Below are 23,728 nucleotides of genomic sequence, written 5' to 3' on the forward strand. Positions count from 1 at the left end.
AAAATTAGATACAGGAAAAGAAGATGAAACCCTAACCCAAATAAACAAAATCTAAAATCTTGACAGAAACACCTTTCAGATTCTTCTGAGACCCAAATTCAACACTCCCAGTAATCTTCAACTTACATTCTTTACCAAGGTTCACTTCAAAAACATAATCTTTTAAACCTTGAAATTCTCTGACATTTCATATGCTGATGGTGATGACTAATTCTGTTGTTCAAGAAGATGAAGAAAAATTTACCTCCTCAGCTTACATGTAACTTGGACGGGGAGAGTAGTTAGTATATCTCCCATTTTATCGACCTTCAACTTTGGTAATGGTAACATTGTTATTTGAGTAGAAAAGTTTCTGAAAATCATCTCCGGGTAAGTAAACGGAGGCTCTCTGGGAGATGGACGATCAGTTTCACTGCTAAGCATGACATCCACTTCCATCATGCTAGGCCTATAAACTGCTCTATTCTGGACACATAACAACGCAATATGTAAGCATTTCAGCACTTCTGATGGACGATACATATCATCTAAAGCCTTGTCGACAATCTCCGACCATCTTCCTTCACTCCAAAGTCTCCAAGCCTGAAACACAATTTTCAAATGTTTAATGACTCGAGTCCCAGACAAATCAATATTGAGAAAATTTGTGGAGTATATGTAAGCCTCATTACATGGAGTAGAAGGTTTAGAGGTCGTTCGAGATCATAGAAGCTGTTGTTCTTTTTGCCGCTCAGGATCTCTAGCATTAATACCCCAAAACTGAAGACATCCGATTTCTCCGAAAATGTCCCTTCTGTTATGCACTCTGGAGACATATAACCACTGCAGTTGATTGTAAAGACACATTTAAAATGAAATGAACATTCTAGAAACATAATGACAGTTAAGAGTTACGCAGTCTTACAATATACCAACAACCCTGGTGGTATTTGCTATTGTCTGGTTCCCGCCGAAAATCCGTGCCATGCCGAAATCTGAAACTTTTGGGTTCATGTCTTCATCTAATAGAATATTACTGACTTTGAGATCTCTATGTATAACTCTTAATCGAGAATCGCGGTGAAGGTAAAGAAGCCCCCCGCGCAATCCCTCCAATGATATTGAAGCGTGTATCCCAGTCTAGCGATGCTTTTTCCTTAGGATCTGCCAACAATAGAGATCTTAAGTTAGACGTGGTAGAAATTCGATAGCGACAAATGCAAAATAGTTGGAAGACCGCACTAACTAGTATGACGGCATAATTCAGAATGTTTAACATAGACAACCTTCAAGAAGGAAGGATCCTTCGCAAAATAGAAAAGAAATATACCAAATAGAAATGTATCCAGGCTTTTGTTGGGCATGTACTCATATATCAACATCTTTTCGTCTCCTTCAATGCAACAACCCAGCAGTTTCACAAGGTTACGGTGTTTCAGTTTGGAGATCAATAAAATCTCATTCTTGAACTCTATAATACCCTGTCCAGAGCTTTGTGACAGTCTTTTCACTGCTATTTCCTGCCCATTTTGTAACTTACCCTGAAAAACATGGATGATTATTGTTAATTAAGAAATGCACAAGAAATTGATCATATATATTACATTTAAACATACCATGTGAACTGGCCCAAACCCCCCTTCTCCTAATTTATTTGTCCAAGAATAATTATTTGTAGCAATGGCTAAACAAGAACGGTTAAATATCTGCAGCTCCTGTGTTTCTTCTTCAGTTTTACAATCATTAAACAAGTTTGTATCTAGAGTGATGTCGTTGTGGGTAGCTTTGGTTTTCAAGAAATCAGTGAACACCCCTTGGAGTCGTTTCAATTTTCCTGAGCACACATGAACAGGGGAAGAAGATGAACAGATGGTTAAACTAAGTAATTCATCAATACAACTAGGCTGGATTCATTGGTGATAGTCACTCCTGTTTACCTCTTTCACTAGCCTTATTCCTCTTGAACAGATAAATGCATCCTAACACGCCAATGACAGTTGCTGTCAATAAGAGAACAGGCAAGATGATTTTCCAAATTATCACCTTTCTCTTTCGGACTGAAAGTACTGAGGACGTCAACACAAATACATATTAGCCATAGGGCTAAAACATCATAATATTTTGAAGACATAGGGTGAGATCACCTCGCATGCAAATCCAGGTGCCAAACTAAATAAATCTGATATAAGTAGTTTTTTTAATTAATAAAGAATTTGTTGCTGATGAGTTTCGAACTCAGGTCATTGACATCATCACCTATAAACTTTGTGATGCAAGTTGTTATGGTTATTAATTTAGCACACTAGCTCGACTGACAATTTTTTTTATGAAGTTATCAGTTTATTGAAGTTTTACTGTACATACCTTCGGTTATGGGTGCAGGGCTGAGTACGCGACTGCGGACATCGAAAGCTGAGAGTTTGAGATAGAGATTCCCTGCTCTACCATCTGATTGTTGTTTGACGTTCAACATATCTCCATCCCATAATTGACACTCAGAGTCTCGGTAAGCATAAGCATTGCAAGTACATGTACTTTCGCAAGCCAATTTGCATTCTTCGACGCCATTGACTTGTGGAGAATGGGGATTCTCCGGCAAATTCGAGGTTGACATTGGCAAAAACACATCTTTATTCCCACACTGTAAAGAAGTATTCCTAGCACACCCACCAGTTGAATCCTGGAGATCCCAATCTGAAGGGGACCGTTCAACGAAACCTGGCAAGCACTCGCACTTCATTGTGTCCTGGTTACAGATGCCAAAAGGTCCACAAATACCATAAACATCACACAATTGTTCTGGTAGAGAGCAAATTCGCCGTTTGCGTCGTATCTGACCATGTACATTGCTTGATTTGGCCAGAAACATCCATCACTAATCTTGTAAGAATCGATCTACTAAAAAGATTATAAGTAAAGTAACTCTCATTAACATTTGAAATGTAACTAAGATTGACAGTGTAATCTCCAGTCATTTTACTAGGAAGTAAAGAAAATGTGCGTTTTTGTTCATCCCATAGCCCACTTCTCCAAAACTGTTCGGATTTATTCCGTCTTATAAGAGTCTGATCTGTTCCAGCTGGGTCTAATTCTAGTGTGAAGATTCCTGGAGCTGGATCTTCTTGATTTCGCCATGAAGTAAGTAACTGGGGTTCCTTGGTCTTTTTATTCAACCTAATTTTTCCACCAGGTAACCAAGTATCAGTTGGATAATCAAAACTCTGCCAGATGACAAGAGATGGATTAGACCCATCTCTTAAAACAAGATTTCCATCATCACCAAGTACTGCTTCAGTTGCATTCAGAGAATTAGCAGACCAAATTGGTGGTGCTTTCTCAGTTTGATTAAGTATAACCAAATTACCATTTCCGAAAAGTTTTAACTTCGAAGTAGAGGGATCAAGCACAGGGTTATCTCTATTAGCAACCCAAACGACAGTCTTAACCAAATCAACTGAGAGTTTTTTATACCATATACCAATATAATGATTCTGAGACTTACCTGGTTTGAAGAAACCCAGCTCAAAGATTCCGCCTTTTGATATGATTGTTTCATCTCCAGTTAATGATTCACCTACAGTGATTGTATCAGCTGCAAAAACTCTAACATGGGTTCTGAATGATAATAAGAAGAAAAGAAAACAGAGAAGAAAACATGAGCTGTTATTCCTTTGCTTATTCATTTCTGCACATGAACAAAGATGGGCATTAATCTTTCGAAAAACCTGAAGACAAAGAATATGGACTGATATAAGACTCTGAAGTATTAATTGAGTACATCCCATAATACATACTCTATCATATAACAAAACCATTAAAAGTCTGGTCGAAACGTTGAAAGTAAGGGCTATGTAATTTCTGCCAAGATGAAAACGCTGGTAGTCAAAAATCTCGTTAAAATCACATTACAAAAACTTGGAATTTCATTCAAAGTCTTATAGTTACCTACAGCTGAAAAGTCCTGATCAACCATGTTCAATGTATCATCACTGTGCATATCACATCCAACTGCGGTGCACACTTTAGCTCCTAACACCTGGGCATCACTTTCAATATTCATCTCTTCTCTCCATGCTTGCTCTTAGTTTCAATCGTGGCACCTTCTTTCTTCTTCCGTCTTGGTCTTGTCTTAGAATTGTCTTCTATTACTCTCCAGCCACAGAACCAATTCCTAACTAGCATAATCAAAACATGTATCTACAAGAAAATAACAAATTCGCATAGTTGAAAGTTGGCACTACAAAATTGCAAAAGAGGTGTATGATTCAGAGTAGAAAATACAAAGGAAGTTCTGAGATTCATGCATTGACTGGCATTACAAATAGCAGTACCAACAGCACAAAAGACTGGGATGCAGTTCTAAGATTCATTGGCATTAGAAACAGCAATATTTCCAGAAGAAAAGAGAAAAGAAAAAGAAATAGAAACCCACTATGTATTGAATCTATTGATATATTCTATGAAAAAACTACAATGACAGAAATTATCTTAAGAATCAGATATCAATTGATTATTATTAAGATGTGAACCACATTCAGGTTTTTCATCAAAATTAGATACAGGAAAAGAAGCAGACACAGGACCAACAAAGAACTCTAAATTCCCATCCCCATTGTTAAAAACTTCTGAAATCCCAACCCAGATAAACAATATTTTCACAGAAACACCTTTCAGATTCTTCAAAGACCCAAATTCAACACTACCAGTAATCTTTTTCTGGTAATGCAGATAATAACCATTTTCTTCAACTTGAAATTTGCATTCTTTACCAAGATTCACTTCAAATCTGTTGTCTTCGTGTAAAACATAATCTTTTACACCTTCTGGTAAAATCCCTTTTGGGAAATTGAAACTCTCCAACATATCATATGCTGATGGCGCTGCTGCTGCTGATGATTCTATAGAAACCATTGAATTCAAGAACAAGAAAATCAAACAAAAGTATAATGTTAGGGTTTTCATGAAGATGATTTTTGCCATGTTTTTTGTTGAGGTGGGGGTGTTTTTATAATGGAAGGTGTTTTGAATTGAACAGAAAACTAACCTAATTGTTGTCTGGATTCTTAATATAGAAAAATTTCTGTTTCAGAAGAAATTGATGTGCAGAGGAGTCCAAATCCTAGATGAACAAGTAAAGGAAGTATTTTGTTTAGGCTTGTCTCTGTTGGATGCGTTGGCATTGACCTGATTTACAGGTGTACATCACAATTCATAAGAGCATCTCCAATGCTAGGGGTGAAGGTAATCCTAGGTGGAGGTCCTATTAATACCTTTTTGTTGTGGGTCATTACTATGTGGCTAAAAAAAATGAAAGTTATACTTTCTACCTCAAATTTCATCTCCAATGCCAAGATATTACTACCCTAGAACTTAGAGACAAATTAATTTTGGAATAAAGAATTGATTATGTGTCAAAAGACCTTGGGTCATGGAGAAGGTAAAGATATGACTTTCTCCTTTACCCTTTCTTATGAGATGGCATCCATGTCATGCTTTTACCTTACCTTGACCTTGGCATTGGAGATAAATTCTTGGTTAGAAAAGTGCTAAATCCTAGGTGTCTTGTCTTTTTAAGACCTTCACCCCTAGCATTGGAGATGCTCTAACTAGTGCATTGTTTTCTGGAAAACCACCCACCGCCCAACGGAGTGCCAGCTGAGGCGCAAGCACGGAGGCTCAGGCCCTTAGAGGGATTTCTTTACGAGATCCCCAAATTCTAGGGAGGATTCCATAAATAAAAAAAAATAAGGAGAATTCGGAATCACCCACCCTGCCGGAGTGCCATAAAAAGGGCACACATTTGGTCTCAGGTTCGGGGATTCTTCTATAAGATCCCCATTCCAGAGAGGAGATTGGATCCGGAGACCTCAGAATATGGGTCAGACTTTTGGCCAACTAGGCAGCTAGACTATTGTGAGTTGGTTGAGCATGAATACGTTTTCTTTGCAACATTCGCGAAAGGATTAAGGAGCAAATGAGATCTAATGGTTTTGTCTATGAGTAGGTAGTTTCTATTTGTTTTCTTCAAGGATCAGCAAAGATATCAAAGTGGTATTTGGAGTTTATTAAAACAAAACTTGGGAACCAGCCGAACATGGTAGGCAACTGCCTATGCTTCGCCTAGGTTGGTTCCACCTACGATCCTATCAGCATTTGTATATGTAGTCGTTGATTAGTCGAAGGTTACATGGTTCATGAATGTAACATTCCTAGTCGTTATAATTGGGTAAAAAAACATACTAGCCGAACCAACTCCAAACTGTAAATAATAACTTCTGATCGACTTGTACGATGAGACTTTATCCCCTTGATAGTGTTGACATTTATGCGAGTCTTGATTCCTGTTTTGATCTATTTTACCTGCGTAATTTTAATACAATGTTGGTTATTTCATAATCCCGATGTTCTAGTCCACAATTGATGTAAAACACGACAGTTGGGTCAAGGGAAACATTTGAATCCAACAACGTTGTTAGGACTTCATCCTATTCTGAATGCATTATTTCATTGTCCAGCACCAATTATTTAAGAAGGGACAAAATATTTGCTGAAAAGAATCAAAAGGATTTGGGGCTTAATGATACACTATTCTTTTCTGTTTTCTGAATTTCATCCTTTGAGTATTTTTTTTCACCCTCCCACTCTGGCATTTTTTTTCCTTTGAGTATCCATTTTCCAACATATTTCACTCGTCAATACCACTCTTGGATTGAAAACACTCTCTTCTCAGTAGTCGGCTCTTAACCTTTCTCTCAAACCATACACGCAGGGTATTTATCGACACGCTGGGTATTCATAGACAAAATGAATTACAACATATATTCAAGTGCTTCTCGAACTGTTATGCTTGATTTTCTTCTTCTTGCACGGGATAGTTTCTCTCCAAGGCTAACCTGATATAGCTCGTGTACTTTCCTTAATGATGAGCTGTCATATCTTGAGCTTGTCCGAAGCTTTGGCATGTCGCATCATCTTCTGCAACTATATTCAATCTTGTTTGTAGCTTCATTAAAAGCTCCGACTTGATTTTGAACATGGGATATCAAATTCAAGAAACCATTGAATTCAAGTATATCAAACCTTTTGCCTGAATTTCAAACTATAAAAGATCATCTCTTTCAAATTATTCCCCAAGAACCCCATCTTGAACAATTAGAAAAAGCATCTTCCAGTGCTCCCAAAGGTTTCAGGCTGGTCTTGGACATGAAATTTTGTGAACCTCGCACAGAAATTCTCAAGACCAGTTGATCCTGTTGAGTTCTCTAATGGGATAGAGGAGTATAATTCTCAACTCTCAACTCTTGAAAATAATGGTTACAATGTTGTCATACTTTAGGAAAGGTTTGATATACTTGGAAGGATTTCATTTGGCCTAAATTCGAGATGATTGCGGATCATCATTAAAAGCTGAACAACAACAAACAACTCTAACAAGAGTTAGAATTTCATCAACATCATCAACATCACCTGATGATGGCTCTTACCACCATTCTTTTGAACTTTCTCCAGAATTTCAAACCAAAAGAGATCATCTCTTTCAAATCATGACCCAGGAACCTCATCTTGAACCATTAGAAAAAGCATCTTCTAGTGCTCGCAAAGGTTTCAAGATGGTCTTGGACATGTATTTTGTGAACCTCACCAAGAAATTCTCAAGACCGGTTGATCATGTTGAATTCTCTAATTGGATAGAGGAGTATGATTCTCAACTCTCAAACCTTGAACATAATGGTTACAATGTTGTCAGACTTTGGGAAAGTTTTGATATACTTAGAAGGATTTCTTTTTGGCCTAAATGTGAGATGATTACGGATCATCGTCAATAGCTGAACAACAACAAACACCTCCAACAAGAGTTAGAATTTCATCGTCATCATCAACATCACCTAATGATGGCTCTTACCAACATTCTTTCAAAGTTTCTCCAGAATTTCAAACCACAAGAGATCATCTCTTTCAAATCATGCCCCAAGAACCGCATCTTGATCCATTAGAAAAAGCATCTACAAGTGCTCGCAAAGGTTTCAAGATGGTCTTGGACATGGATATTATGAACCTCGCCCAGAAATTCCCATCCCCATTGTTAAAAACTTCTTAAATCCCAACCCAGATAAACAATATTTTCACAGAAACACCTTTCAGATTCTTCAAAGACCCAAATTCAACACTATCAGTAATCTTTTTCTGGTAATGCAAATAATAACCATTCACTTCAAATCTATTATCTTCGTGTAAAACATAATTTTTTTACGCCTTCTGGTAATATCCCTTTTGGGAAATTGAAACTCTCCAACATCTCATATTCTGATGCTGCTGCTGCTGATGATTCTATAGAAACCATTGAATTCAAGAACAAGAAAATCAAACAGAAATATAATGATAGGATTTTCATGAAGAAGATTGTTTCCATGTTTTTGTTGAGATGGGGGTGTTCTTATAATGGAAGGTGTTTTGAATTGAACAGAAAACTAAACTAATTGTTGTCTGGATTCCTAATTTAAAAAATTTTCTGTTTCAGAAGAAATTGATGTGCAGAGGAGTCCAAATCCTAGATGAACAAGTAAAGGAAGTATTTTTTCCTTTCTCTGTTTAGGATTGTCTCTGTTGGATGCGTTGGCATTGACCTGATTTACAGGTGTAAATCACAATTCATAACTAGTGCATTGTTTTCCGGGGAAACCACCCACCGCCCAACGGAGTGCCAGCTGAGGCGCAAGCACCGAGGCTCAGGCCCTTGGAGGGATTTCTTTACGAGATCCCCAAATTCTAGGGAGGATTCCATAAAAAAAATTAGTGAGGAGAATTCTTTCTTCTGACGGAATCACCCACCCCCGCCGGAGTGTCATATGAAGGGCACACATTTGGGCTCAGGTTGGGGATTCTTCTATAGGATCCCACATTCCAGAGAAGACATTGGATCCGGAGACTTAAGGATGTGGGTCAGACTTTTGGCCAACTAGACAGCTAGACTATTGTGAGTTGGTTGGGCATGAATATGTTTTCTTTGCAACATTCACGAAAGGACTAAGGAGAAAATGAGATCTAATGATTTCGTCTATGAGTAGGTAATTTCTATTTGTTTTCTTTAATGATCAGCAAAGATATCAAAGTGGTATTTGGAGTTTATTAAAAAAAAGCTTGGGAACCAGCCGAACATGGTAGGCAACTGCCTATGCTTGGCCTAGGTTGGTTCCAACTATGATCCTATCAGCATTTGTATATATAGTCATTGATTAGTCGAAGGTTATATGGTTCTGGAATATAAGATTCTGGTGCGCGTCGTTTACGCAACAAATTAATTACTTCTTTCCACACAATTAACTGGTAATATAGTGGTAAGGAGTTCGTGCCCACGCAGAGCAAGGAGTTTCTAGTTGTTAAAAATAACCGAAATGGAGGTTTTTATATTTTTAATCGAAGTAACTAATAAGATGAAAATAATAAATACTAATTTGATAACAATAAGAGAAAGATGATTAGGGAATCCTTCGCAGTCACTGAACAGAAGCCTAATTAATTACAAATTTGTTTCTTGTTGAAATTGAATTGTTACCAACCGTAGAATAGCAATAAGCTTTGCTATCCCCCAGATTCCAGAAGTTCACTGGATACAGAAGCGCTCGACTACCAGATTCTATCCAACCAATCCACCAATAATAAGCTCTCAAGGTGTAAATTAGTAGAATGCTTTACAATCCGTGAATCAGGTTGATCCTAGCTTCTTCGGAATAGTCGAATGCCTTCTTCGCCTACATTCTTAGAGGACGTTATATAGTTGTTACACCATTTCTCGTCAAAGCAATTTTCAAAGTGATTGAAGCATATCATGACTTTCTTCACTAGGTAAAGATAAACTTGATCGAAGCGAAAATCTTACCAACACATATTTATAGATATAGATACGCGAGGTATACTCGGCTCGAAATACCAAATGTGTATAATCCAAGTCTATATATATATATAGCATACGACTTCTTATCTCAAAGAGTAGGAGATAGAGTAGATAGACTTTTGAGTGACGGATAAGTTCAAATCTTCACATACCTTTTTGTCGAGAAGTTCCACCGGTTCCTTGAGTAGTTCTTCTTCTTGTATGATGAATCGCCATGAAGTCCTTGAGCTCAACTACACTTTTCTATCCTAGTCGGAGACTTAGCTATAAATAGACTAGAAATCAAGACTTATAGTTTTGATCACTAACATTGACAAACATGCTTGAGATAGCAACGCATGCGAGGTCGACCGAGAAATACTCTAACAATCTCCCCCTTTGTCAATTTTAGTGACAAAACTATCAATACATATGGAATACAAAAAAGATAAAAAAAACTTTAGTGGCTCCTATTCCATAGTATAATCTTCAACATTTCTCGAAATCTTCGTCACTTCCATGTACTCCAATGATCCCAAAGGTTGTAAGTTTAGTATCACCATTGTTGAATATTTGTAGCTATAACAATGAGAAAGCATCGGTCTCGATCATTGTTATACAGTGTCATAGTATTATTACACAGTGTCAAAGTCCAATTGTATCAAAACTTCAACAATAGTACTATGGTGATATGTATCACTCCCCCTTAGTCAATACTCCATCTCACATGGAAACCACTTCCCCTTACACAATGATCCGAAAACCATATGTAATTGTAGTGTGAACTACATATTAATTCTCCCCCTTTTTGTCAATAAAATTGGTAAAGGTACAAGAGCGGGATCATAATGAAATTTCCGTAAGAGACATTTCATGACCAAAAGAATAATACATACCAACTTAATTCAGATGCAATCATATAGCCGAAGCTGATAGCAGTCATCAAGGAGTTTAAAGATACAAGTTAACCCCTCTAATATTCCACAGTCGCACTCCCCACAAAGATATAGCAATTAAGCACAAGTTCAAAAGAACTCTCCCCCATTTGATGTCATTCCCGAAAGAACAACAAGAGCGACCTTGATTTCAAAAGAAAAGAAGGATTTTAGTGGACACCAAAAACCATGAGAATGATTTTCTATATCGAAAAACTCAATCAAATTAATCACAAGTAAACCCATGATTAATTTAATCGGAATATGCAATCAAATTAAACACACAAGGTGATCAACTTAATTGATTATGCTCAACATAAGAAAACTTACGGACCATATGACTAACATAACCATTAGATAATGATTAGGATAGTCGTTCATATACTCAATACAAAGGCTTATGGAATATATGAATACTCAGCTAGACTAATCACAAGAAACCGTAATTAATCTAATTGGAATTCACAATCAAACTAATCACAAAAGTAATCAATTTAATTGTCAATTGTTTTGCTCGACATAAGAGAATTTACGGAGCAATAACTAAATAACCAAACAAGATGATTAATTTAGTTCAAAATGCTCGACATAACATACCTCATGGAACAACCAACAAAGTCAATCATAAAATAATCAACTTCGTTGTATCGTGCTCAACATAGGACACATTATGGAGCCTCACAGTAATACATAGGATATGGATCAATAAAGATCTTTACCGTGGAATACACAAGGATTCATTCTACTTCCATCATTATATTCATAACAACATTAATAGACATAATCCTTGAAAACAAAAGATTTTAACCTATCTTCCATCAAAGAATTGACAATATAGGCTTAACTTTTGTATTTGTCAAAAGTCTATTCATCCTTTAATCAATAGTGAATACCAATTCATGAACGACTTTACTTTTGACAGTATAGGGGACCTTCAAGTTCACGGACACAACCATACATATCTCATAACAAATTGCAATATAACAAATCACAAAGATTAATACTGCAAAAACATCATCCTCCAAATATTTTTAGAATTTTAAACCCCAAAACCTAAAAAAGAAACAAGAAGATGAAAAAATAGCTATGTGTAGTCACAATCATTGCTATTTAAGCACTAGTTATTCTTCCAACTAAACCAAAAAGAAGACATAGTAGGAAACAATGTCTTTGAGAAATTCTTTATCATTCCCGAACTCTTTGTCTTCAACAGCCATTGGAACATAAGGTTCGTGAATGAAAGAGTTGATATCAATGAACCGTCTTGGTTGATGATGTCGAACCAGGGCCTTCTGAATTTCCAAATATCTTAAAACGCAAGACTTTATTTCACTAATCTCCTTTCTTACATCCTTCAACTCATCAAGAACATCGGAAAACTTCTGAGAGTTAGAAGGGATAGCCCTTGGCTTTCTTGTATTCCTCCTCTTTCTTTTCAATGAAGGAGTTACTGGAGATTTTTCTTTTTCCTTGATTGATGGCTTAACAATCATATTGACATCTTTTTCATCCAAATACATGATTCTTAGAAAATAATTATAAACAATTGGTTTTTGTGAGTATAATTCACAATCTCATTAAGTAGTCTTAAGATATTAAGGATATCATAGAGGAAAAAGGAATGTAGTGTTCGCGACCTTTAAACAGGTTCGTGGACGTCCAACTCTAAACCCTATAAAGAGTAGAATTGTCGATATAACCCTTTATTTTATTTGATAGACATGAAAAATAACCCAAAACAAAAAATTTCCTAAAGCCTGAGAGGTACACAATCTTATCTCTTTTGATCAGGCACTTGAGACAAGATTTATCGAACAACACAATCAATTTGTGTTGTAGTAAACAATAATTTGTCCACCATTTTCCTCTTGAGAAGAATCCTATACTTTTGTCTATCAAAGCGATTTGACCATACTTTCTTCTCTAATGGTGTTATTTTGTCTTTGGAAACCAACTTCTTAGACGAAGATAAAATCATACATACCTCAGCAGTCTTCTGAGCAAGTTTTAGCTTCCTTGCCAATCGATTTGCTCTTCGTTGAAGTTTGTTGGCGTGCCTCACTTGATGTTTTTAATTTTAACATCTTGATAGTTCATGACCTTTCTGAGAACAAAACGAGCACGTCAAACTTGGATATATTCAGGCATCTGTGGTGTGAATGCACCTAGACACATAGTAGATCCTGAAACATTACAATAAGAGTTTCCAAAGGATGGGTCAACTGATTCTTCCAGCTTGATTGGATTCACTTCTTCACCGAAACCATCAAGATTGATATATGTATTGCTACAGTTATCAAAATCAATGTTTTCACATAAAAGACCGACACTTGATTTCCTATCTTCATCAGAATCATAGATCTCAGACATCTCATCAAGTGTTACAACAAGACCTTTGTTCCCAGTGTATTTTCTACGATTTGGGCACTCGTTTGAAAAATGACCAAAACCTTTACACTTAAAGCACTGAGGGTTATCCTCGTCATCAGCCTCGTCAGCATCCCTGTTTTTAGGAGGAACGCGATTGTGAGGTTTATCTGATGACCTAGGTCTGTTTCTTGAAAACCGTTTACTTCTCTTCAATAGAAGATCCCTAAACTGTCTTGTGATCAAGGAGACTGATTTTTCAAGATCTTCATCCGAAAAAAATCATCCTCAGACTGATCATCCTTAGAGATATAAACACTTTTACCTTTATCAAGTAATTTAGTGTTCTTCTGTGCTTTAAAGGCATCATCCTTTTCGATTTTGGATGTTTGTTCATGATCAAAGATCTTTAGCTTTCCAACCAATGTATTTCTGGAAAGATTATCAAGGTTATTTCCCTAAACGATGGCATGCTTATTAGATTCATATCTAGATGGCAGCGATCTAAGAATTTTCATCATAATGTCCTTTTCAGGAATATTCTTACCCGATGCAAAGGATGCATTAGCAATTTCAGACACTCTGCGATTAAACTCATCAAATGTATCTTTATCTTCTATACGAAGGTTCTCCCAATCGGAATTAAGATTTTGAAGTCTAGCTTCCTTTTCACTGGAGTTACCTTCAAATACGGTTTCTAAGATATCCCAAGCATCTTTAGAACTAGTGCAATTTGACACATGGTGCTGAAGAATTGGGGTAATGGCATGTATGGTTGCATTCAAACCGTCGGAATTTTGCTTTACAGCAAGTATCTCGGCAGGATTGTATTCACCAATATTCTTGGGAACGTTTACATCTCCATCTGCCACAACGGGATCATCATAGCCATTAACAACATATACCCATGATTGAAAATCACGTGCTTGAAGAAAAGCTCGCATAACAATTTTCCACCATAAGTAATAAGAGCCATCGAAGACTGGTGGTATGTTAATAGATATAACACCTATGTCCATAGAGTCAGATCGCTACAAACACAGACTTTTGAGGTATTGAACGTGTTTGCCTGCTCTGAGACCAATTGAAAAAACGGGGGTCTAACAACACCACCCAATATTACGCTTAGCAATCTGTATGGACAAACTCCGAAACACTTTCTAGAGAATCAACTAGACAGTCAGACTCAATCTAGGTAAAAGTATCTCAAGGAGTTAATATCTCAATCTCTCGATTTAATCTTACTCAAGCAAACTGCGAGTCTTAATTAAAGAGAGATAACTTGGATGGTACCAAAGACCAATATCCAAGGATCAATCAATATCAATCAACAACCGTTAGGTCGGACTCTCCAATTGATTGATCTAATGCACAACCTGTATTATTTCAATTATAAAGATAAAACAATATAATGCGGAAATTGAAATAACACAGACACCAAAAATTTTGTTAACGAGGAAACCACAATTGCGGAAAAACCCCGGGACCTAGTCCATATTGAACACACACTGTATTAAGCCGCTACAGACACTAGCCTACTCTAACCTAACTTCGGAATGGACTGTAGTTGAACCCCAATCAATCTCTCACTGATCCAAGATACAGTTACGCTCCTACGCCTCTGATCCCAGCAGGATACTGCGCACTTGATTCCATTAGATGATCTCACCCACAACTAAGAGTTGTTACGACCCAAAATCGCAGGGTTTATCAATAAACAAATCTGGCTCCCACAGACAAGTCTATCAAAGGATCAATCTGTCTCCCACAGATAAACCCTAAAGGTTTTGTTCCGTCTTTTGATGATAATCAAGGTGAACAGGAATCAATTGATAATCCGGTCTTATATTCCCGAAGAACATCCTAGATTAATCAATCACCTCACAACAATCTTAATCGTATGGTAGTGAAACAAGATGTTGTGGAATCACAAACGATGAGACGAAGGTGTTTGTGATTACTTTTTATATCTTGCCTATCGGAGATATCAAATCTCAAGCCAATCAATATGATTGTCCTCGTACAATAGAAGATGCAAGATCAGATCACACAACTACGATAAAAGTAGTATCGGTCTGGCTTCACAATCCCAATGAAGTCTTTAAGTCGTTTAACCCGGTTTGAGAAAAGAAAACCATAGGGTTAAAGGAGAATCGACTCTAATATGCAAACTAGTATCACGCGTAAGGTGTGGGGATTAGTTTTGCACAATACTAGATGTCTCATATATATAGTCTTTCAAATCAGGGTTTTGTCTTGGTTACAAAGCAAACAATATGCACCGTTAGATGAAAACCTGATTTAGATTCAAGCTAATATTTCTCAACCGTTAGATCGAAAACTTAGCTTGTTATACACACTAGAACTACACGCCTCTAGGTTTGTTAACCGTACCCAAACGTGTGTATTGTTGGTTCAATAATAGTCAACCAAAAGGTTATCCATATGAGCATTTCATATCAACCATGTTCTTCTTCACCATAACTAGTTCAAATGACTCAGATGAACTAATTAAGAGAGTTGTTCAATTGCAAGGAAATCTCATGTAATACACAAGACAAAATTGAAGCAAAGATGATTTGATGCACTCGAATCGGTTCATGAACTTTTATAGCCACGGTTTGCAAACTGCATTCCTTAGTCTTTATAAGTTTAAGTTCAGAAATCATCTTCAGATATATAACCTTTCTCAAGTTCGCAGTCTAGGTTCGCGGACTTAAGCAACCGGTAGAGTTTACAAACTCCAGCAAAAAATCTCGGCAAAGACTTTCCGCCGGTTCGCGGACGCAACTAGTTCTTCAACTCCAGCAGAATTTCTCGGGATAAAAAGTTCGGCAGATCGCGGACTGATTTCGCGGACATGGCTCACGCCATTCTCCGGTTTCTCTTGATCAACAAAGTTCGCAAACTTTGGTTCAAGGAATAGGACTTATACATAAATGTGTTTCCACAACAATGTTTATGTCCACCATTGGTTATGTAATCTAAACTCTCATTTCAATCATTGAAACATTCTTAGAGGACGTTATATAGTTGTTACACCATTTCTCGTCAAAGTGATTGAAACATATCATGACTTTCGTCACTAGGTAAAGATAAACTTGATCGAAGCGAAAAGCTTACCAACACATATTTCGAGATATAGATACGCGAGGTATACAAGGCTCGAAATACCAAATGTGTATAATCCAAGTCTATATATATAACATACGACTTCTTGTCTCAAAGAGTAGGAGATAGAGTAGATATAATTTTGAGTGACATATAAGTTCAAGTCTTCACATACCTTTTTGTCGAGAAGTTCCATCGGTTCCTTGAGTAGTTCTTCTTCTTGTATGATAAATCACCATGAAGTCCTTGAGCTCAACTACACTTTTCTATCCTAGTCGGAGACTTAGCTATAATAGACTAGAAATCAAGACTTATAGTTTTGATCACTAACATTGACAAACATTCTTGAGATAGCAACGCATGCGAGGTCAACCGAGCAGTGCTCTAACATAATGGATAATAGATCTATTATTATGACTTCAGAGTTTTATCATGGAATCTTCAGGAATTAGGTCTGACCTAAAACGAGACCACTTAAACCATCTAAATAGAACACATAACCCAGACATTATTTTTTTTATCAGAAACTAAAGTAAAGATGCAATGTGTTGAGAAACGTTTCAATAAAATGAAAATGAAGGACTGGTTCATCAATTCTTCAATTGGTAGATCAGGTGGCTTTGCTATTGCCTGGAACCAGGGAGTTCTGCAAATCTCATCTCTTTTAAAGCCAATGTTTTTAATTTCCATGTTATAAAAGATAATATGAGTTTTAACATATCTTTTGTGTATGGAGATTTAGATAAGAAGTTAAGAATTGAACAATGGGAATTTATTTCCAATTTTAGTGATCTAAATAGTCCTTGGTGTCTGATAGGTGATATGAACTTTATTCCTCACAGAGATGAAAAGGAAAGAGGAAAAGATACTAACTCTAGTAGTCTAGCATATGTGTATAGTTGTATTCAGAAACTAGGACTAGTGGACTTAAAATTTACTGATTACCTTTTACTTGGACAAACTGAAAAAGCGGGGGTACAACAACCACACCCAATATTTCGATTAACAATCTGGATGGACAAACTCCAATATACTTTCAAGAGAATCAACTAGACTCAATATTAATAAAGTATATCAAAGAGTTCTAATATCTCTATTTCACAATGTAATCAGCAAATCGAATAGATAGAGATCCGTGATCCTGATTATTATGTGAAATAACTTGAACGGTACCAAAGACCAACGTTCAAGTGTCAAACAATGTAAATCAACAACCAAAGGTTGTATATTCTAATTGATTGATCTTAACGCACAACATGTGATATTTCAATTATATAACAAAATATAATGCGGAAAAGAAATAACACATACACCAGAATTTTGTTAACGAGAAAACCGCAAATGCAGAAAAACCCCGGGACCTATCCAGATTGAACACACATTGTATTAAGCCGCTACAGACACTATCCTACTACAAACTAACTTCGGTCTGGACTGTAGTTGAACCCAAATTAATCTCACACTGATCCAAGGTACAGTTGCACTCCTTACATCTCTGATCCCAGCAGGATACTACGCACTTTATTCCCTTAGTTGATCTCACCCACAACTAAGAGTTGCTACGACCCAAAGTCGAAGACTTTAATAAACAAATATGTATCACACAGAAAAGTCTACGGTAATAGATAAATTTGTCTCCCACAGAAATATCTACAAGGTTTTGTTTCGTCTTTTGATAAATCAAGGTGAACAGGAACCAATTGATAACCCGGACTTATATTCCCGAAGAACAACCTAGAATTATCAATCACCTCACAATAATCTTAATCGACACGATGAAAGAAGATATTGTGGAATCACAAACGATGAGACGAAGATGTTTGTGACTACTTTTATATCATGCTAACCGGAGATATTAATCTCAAGCCAATCGTTGTGATTGTACTCAACACGATCGAATCAGTAAGATCAGATCACACAACTACGAGAAAGTAGTATCGATCTGGCTTCACAATCCCGATGAAGTCTTCAAGTCGTTAACCTGGTTTACAAGAATAAACTTAAGGTTAAAGTAGAAACGACTCTAGCTAATATAACTAGTATCACACAGGAGGTGTGGGGATTAGGTTTCCCAGTTGCAAGAGTTCTCCCTTATATAGTCTTTCAAATAAGGGTTTGCAATCAATGTTAGATTAGTAACAAAGCATTCAATATTCGCTGTTAGATGAAAACCTGATTAGATTCAAGCTAATATCTTTCAACCGTTATATCGAAAACCTATCTTGTTACACACAAATGAAATGCACGATTTTAGGTTTGAGTAACCGTACCCAAACATGTACATTTGTTGGTTCAACAGTAGTTAACCAAATGGTTAGCCATATGATCACTTTCGTATCAACCATATTCCTCTTCACCATAACTAGTTCAAATGACTCAAATGAACTAGTTATAGAGTTGTTCAATTGTATAAATCTTATATAACTATACAAGACACAATCGAAGCAAAAACGATTTGATTCACTCGAATCGATTCATGAAGTTTATAGACACGGTTTGCAATTTACATTCCTTAATTAATATAAATATAAGTTCAAAAATAATCGTCTTTAGATATAACCAACTCAAGTTCTCGGAAGGAGTTCTCAAACTCCAGCAGATATTCTCGGGATGAGAACCTCCGCCAGTTCGCGGACTGGGTTCGCGGACTGAGCTCACAACTCTTGTTTCGGTTTTCGTGATCAACAAAGTACGCATACTTTGGTTCAAGGAATAAGGACTTATACATATATGTGTTTCCACACAATGCTTATATCCAACAATGGTTATATAATCTAAACTCTCATTTCAATCATTGAAACATTCTTAGTGGACGTTATATAGTTGTTATTCACAAACCATTTTTCGTCAAAGCCATTTTCAAAGTGATTGAAACATGACATGACTTTCGTCACTAGGTAAAGATGATATTGGCCAAAGCGAAAGCTTACCAACACATATTTCGAGAAATAGATAGGCGAGATAAACTCGGCTCGAAATAGCAAATGTGTATAATCAAAGTCTGTATAGCAAAAAAAAATTTGTCTCAAGATAGGAGATAGAGTAGATAGACTTTTGAGTGATAGATAAGTTCAAGTCTCCACATAGCTTTTAGTCGATGAAGTTCCACCAATTCCTTGAGTAATCCTTCGTCTTGTATGATGATCTCCATGGAGTTCTTGAGCTCAACTACACTTCCTATCATAGTCCGAGACTTAGCTATAGTAGACTAGAAATCAAGACTTATAGTTTTGATCACTAACATTGGCAAAAATGCTTCAGATAGCAACGCATGCGAGTTCGACCGAGCAGTGCTCTAACAATATCCCCCTTTGTCAATTTTAGTGACAAAACTATCAATACATATGGAATACAAAAATAAATAAATAAACTTTTGCAACTCTTATTCCACATGCTTAATCTTCAACATTACTCGAAATCATCGTCACTTCCAAGTACTCCAATGATCCCAAAGGTTGTAAGTTCACCATCATCGTTGTTGAAAATACGTAGCTATAACAATGAGAAAACAAGTATTCTCAATCATTGTTATCTAGTGTCATAGTATCATTACACAGCATCAAAGTTCAATTGTATCACAACTTCGACAACAATACTATGGTGATATGTATCACTCCCCCTTAGTCAATGTTCCATCTCACATGGAAACCACTCCCCCTTACATAATGATTCGAAAACCATATTTATTTGTAATGTGAACTACATATTAATTCTCCCCCTTTTTGTCAATAAAATTGGCAAAGGTATGAAAACGGGATCCTAATGAAATTTCCAAAAGAGACATTTCATGACCAAAAGAAAGCATATATCAACTTGTTTAGATGCAATCATAAAGCCAAAGCTAAATGCTTTCATCAAGGAGTTTATAAAGATACAAGATAACCCCTATAATATTCCACAACCGAACTCCCCACAAAGATTTGGAAATTAAGCACAAGTTCAATTAAGAACTCTCCCCCATAATATGTCATTCCCGAAAGAACAACAATATCGACCTTAATTTCAAGAGAAAAGAAGGATTTATTTGGACATAATAAATCACATGAGAATATGAATTTGAATCCAAATAATACTCAATTAAATTAACCACAAGAAAATGCATGATTAATTCAATCGTAATACACAATTCAATTACCACAAGAGTGTGATCAATTCAATTGGTCATGCTCAACATAAGAGAACTTACGGAGCCTCACAGTATATACATAAAATATGGATCAGGGAAGATCAATACTTCGGAATAAACAAGGATTCATCCTATTTTCCATCACTATCTGCACAATGACATATAATAGGCTTCATCCTTGTAAACAAAAGTTTTATCCTTTCTTCCATCAAAATATGACATAAAAGGCTTTAAATTTTGTAATGCCAAAAGTTCATTCTATCTTCCATCAATACATTCATATCGACATAATAGAGATAACTTTTGAACAAGTATGGGACAGTCACAGGTTCACGGACGTAAACAACATATCCCATATCAATTTGCAATATATAAAATCATAAAGATTAAAATTACAAGAAAAATCATCTTCCAAAAACTTAGAATTTAAATAAATAAATATAAAAGACATGAAGATGAAAATCGTTGGACATAGCTATGTGTACTCACAGAAATGGCTATTCCAAACTCTAGTGATCCTTCTGAAAATCAAGTATAAATTCTCATAAGAAGTTTCCTAGGCATCAAGATAAACTCGTAATGCGCATATAAGATGATTTGTCCTTAGAGGGTAGAATCAATCTTTTTTGCCCGGATTTACACCAAGAATAGCTACCAAAGGCGTATAAAAAGATTTTCTTAACAAAGAATAACATACAAAGTCAATCAATAACATGCATCATAGTTTACACAAGATGATTGTGCACATTCAAGAATCTCATAGTAATACGTACTACTTCCCATCTTGAACTTTCTTCTTTGTGATTCACCAACAACATTTTTGTAAAAGCTACAAATGAGCTTATAAGAGTGGTACTCCAAGAATCCAAGTGCGACGAAACGGAGCAAAACACTTCAAAAACAAGAGACGAGACAAAGACCAATTTTAACTCATTCTAATTCAAGAATTATCATATCCATTTTTAATATAATTCAAAGAGGAAGATAATGAAAAAAGAATGATGTCATTCCGAGTTCGGACGAAGAAGTTACGGACAAAACAAATTTATTGAATATCGACGTCAAGTATGCATACGGGTTTGCACACAAATTTTCGTATCCTGGAGCAGTATGCAAACGGGTATGCATACTTAAACCCCTGGATTCTGATTCGACATGATGTTGTTCATACTTAGCATGTGTACCATGAAGTCCAAACATCCCGAACTACTATTTTCATACCTAAACATTTAAGAACCTTAAATATAGATCAAGTAAGGTAGAAATGAACGATAAACATGGTACATGGATCATTATAAGTACTCTAAGCAAATAAAAACACAAATATTGCTCAAGCTTATAGACATACCTTTTTAGAAGAATCCAGACGAATTTTACAACTTTACCGAAAATAATTTGCGCGCCCTAATTCTCGTGCTTCCTTCACCGTATTCATAGCAGGGCAATCCTTGGTGAGGATGCACTAACAACACAGTCAAGTTGTGTTGAGTTGAAAAATGTCTTGCTCACCATGGCACCAAGAGATAGTTTCTTTCCAGTAACTCTTAGATCTTCTAGTGTTGAGAAACACCCAAGGAACTGTTTTTATAAGTCTATCAAAGAACTTCAAGAGAACCCAAAAAGATTTGTGTTTCTAATTTCTCGATTTCCAACTTATAAAAACAGTTTATGCAGACAGTTTTAGTACTGCGAAGGGAAACTCTTTTGATAAAAAGAGACGTCCTAGCTTCTTCATAAAAGAAGACAATACAACTATCTTGGTAGGAAGCATCAGGAGTTGAGCAATGAATTGATTCATGCTTTGAGGTGATACACTCAGAAGACTGAGATTCAAACTCCTCTTGTAATTCGTTTAGTTTGTTAAAACTAATTGGATTACACAGAGAAGGAGCATTGCTCTCACTGATTAGTAAATCAATATTAACCTCAACATAAATATTATTCATCATAACTTGATTTATCCTGTCAAGAGATTCTTTTTCTTTCTGGAGATATAAATCAACATCAGAAGATAAGCTTTCAAGTTTCTTTTCAAGACCTGAATACACTTCAAGAGATTTTAAACCTGATGGAGGTTTAGATAGAATTTCTTCTACAGATTTTATTAAATCAGTCATGGAAGAAGGTTCTAGAATCCCTGGATCTGGTGGTGCATTTATTGAGATAACATTTTTGTCCATATCAAATCATTACAAACACAGACTTATAAAGTCTTTAATGTGTTTTCCTGCTCTGATACCAATTGAAAAAGCGGGGGTACAACAACCACACCCAATATTTCGATTAGCAATCTAGATGGAAAAATTCCAATATACTTTCAAGAGAATCAACTAGACTCAACCTTAATAAAGTATATCAAAGAGTTCTAATATTTATATTTCACAATGTAATCAGCAAATCGTACAGGTAGAAATCCGTGAGCCTGATTATTATGTGAAATAACTTGAACGGCACCAACGACCAATGTTCAAGTGTCAATCAATGTAAATCAACAACAAAAGGTTGGATATTCTAATTGATTGATCTTAACGCACAACGTGTGATATTTCAATTATATAACAAAATATAATGCGGAAAAGAAATAACACATACACCAGAATTTTGTTAACGAGGAAACTGCAAATGCAGAAAAACCCCGGGACCTAGTCCAGATTGAACACACACTGTATTAAGCCGCTACAGACACTAGCCTACTACAAGCTAACTTCGGTCTGGAGTGTAGTTGAACCCCAATTAATCTCACACTGATCCAAGTGTTTGAGGGTGAAAACGGTTTCTGCTGATTTCGGTAATTTCGTGTGTGTGGATGAGAAAAGAGTTTAAACCCTAAACAATGTACTGAAAGGGAGTACTTTGATTCGAGAGATCAATCTGTACAAATCCGACCTAAACCAAGAAATGTCCGTTCCAGACTTGCTTCGGTCACAAAGTGAACGAGAAGGGTTGGTCTTAGGAAGGGAAGCAAAGAGAGTGTTGAGACCAGAATAGTTGATTCTGGAAGAGTAATTGTTTGATGACTTGTATTAGAAACTGAAACGCTAGCAGATTGGGAAGCTAACAAGTGATTTCTGAGTGTTGTAGTTTCCTGACCAAAACTTGTTGTTTGGTGGAAATAGGTGAGACCTATTTATACAAGTCGCAACAAAACATACCCTGGTCTCATAAGAATTGGAAACAGTTTGAGTAAATGGAAGGAAACGGTAACGGGTAACGCCTAGAATTGATGTTTCCGTAATGAAGAAAAAGTTTCACCATTACTCATTGTATTTACTAACCGCCTCATTCGTATGACACTTTCTCGTAACGGGCATAGTGTACGCCGCACGTTGTAAACCGCCA

General features: G+C 36.3%; 1 protein-coding gene and 1 pseudogene across 1 annotated transcript; both read right to left on the bottom strand.

Annotated features, from left to right (window-relative positions):
- Positions 1-208: 208 nt before the first annotated feature.
- On the bottom strand, positions 209-4,039 carry LOC113359137 (annotated as a pseudogene).
- A 428-nt stretch (positions 4,040-4,467) lies between these two features.
- On the bottom strand, positions 4,468-4,890 carry LOC113359138. The gene has a single exon (XM_026602816.1). It carries the CDS (start codon positions 4,888-4,890, stop codon positions 4,468-4,470), a length of 423 nt encoding a protein of 140 aa, XP_026458601.1.
- Positions 4,891-23,728: the final 18,838 nt, after the last annotated feature.

This window comes from Papaver somniferum, chromosome 3 (assembly GCF_003573695.1).
Source record: "Papaver somniferum cultivar HN1 chromosome 3, ASM357369v1, whole genome shotgun sequence".
NCBI lineage: Eukaryota > Viridiplantae > Streptophyta > Magnoliopsida > Ranunculales > Papaveraceae > Papaver > Papaver somniferum.

Coding starts and splice junctions, on each gene's coding strand:
- LOC113359138 (XM_026602816.1), bottom strand. CDS start 4,890: ATGGTTTCTATAGAATCATCAGCAGCAGCAGCGCCATCAGCATATGAT.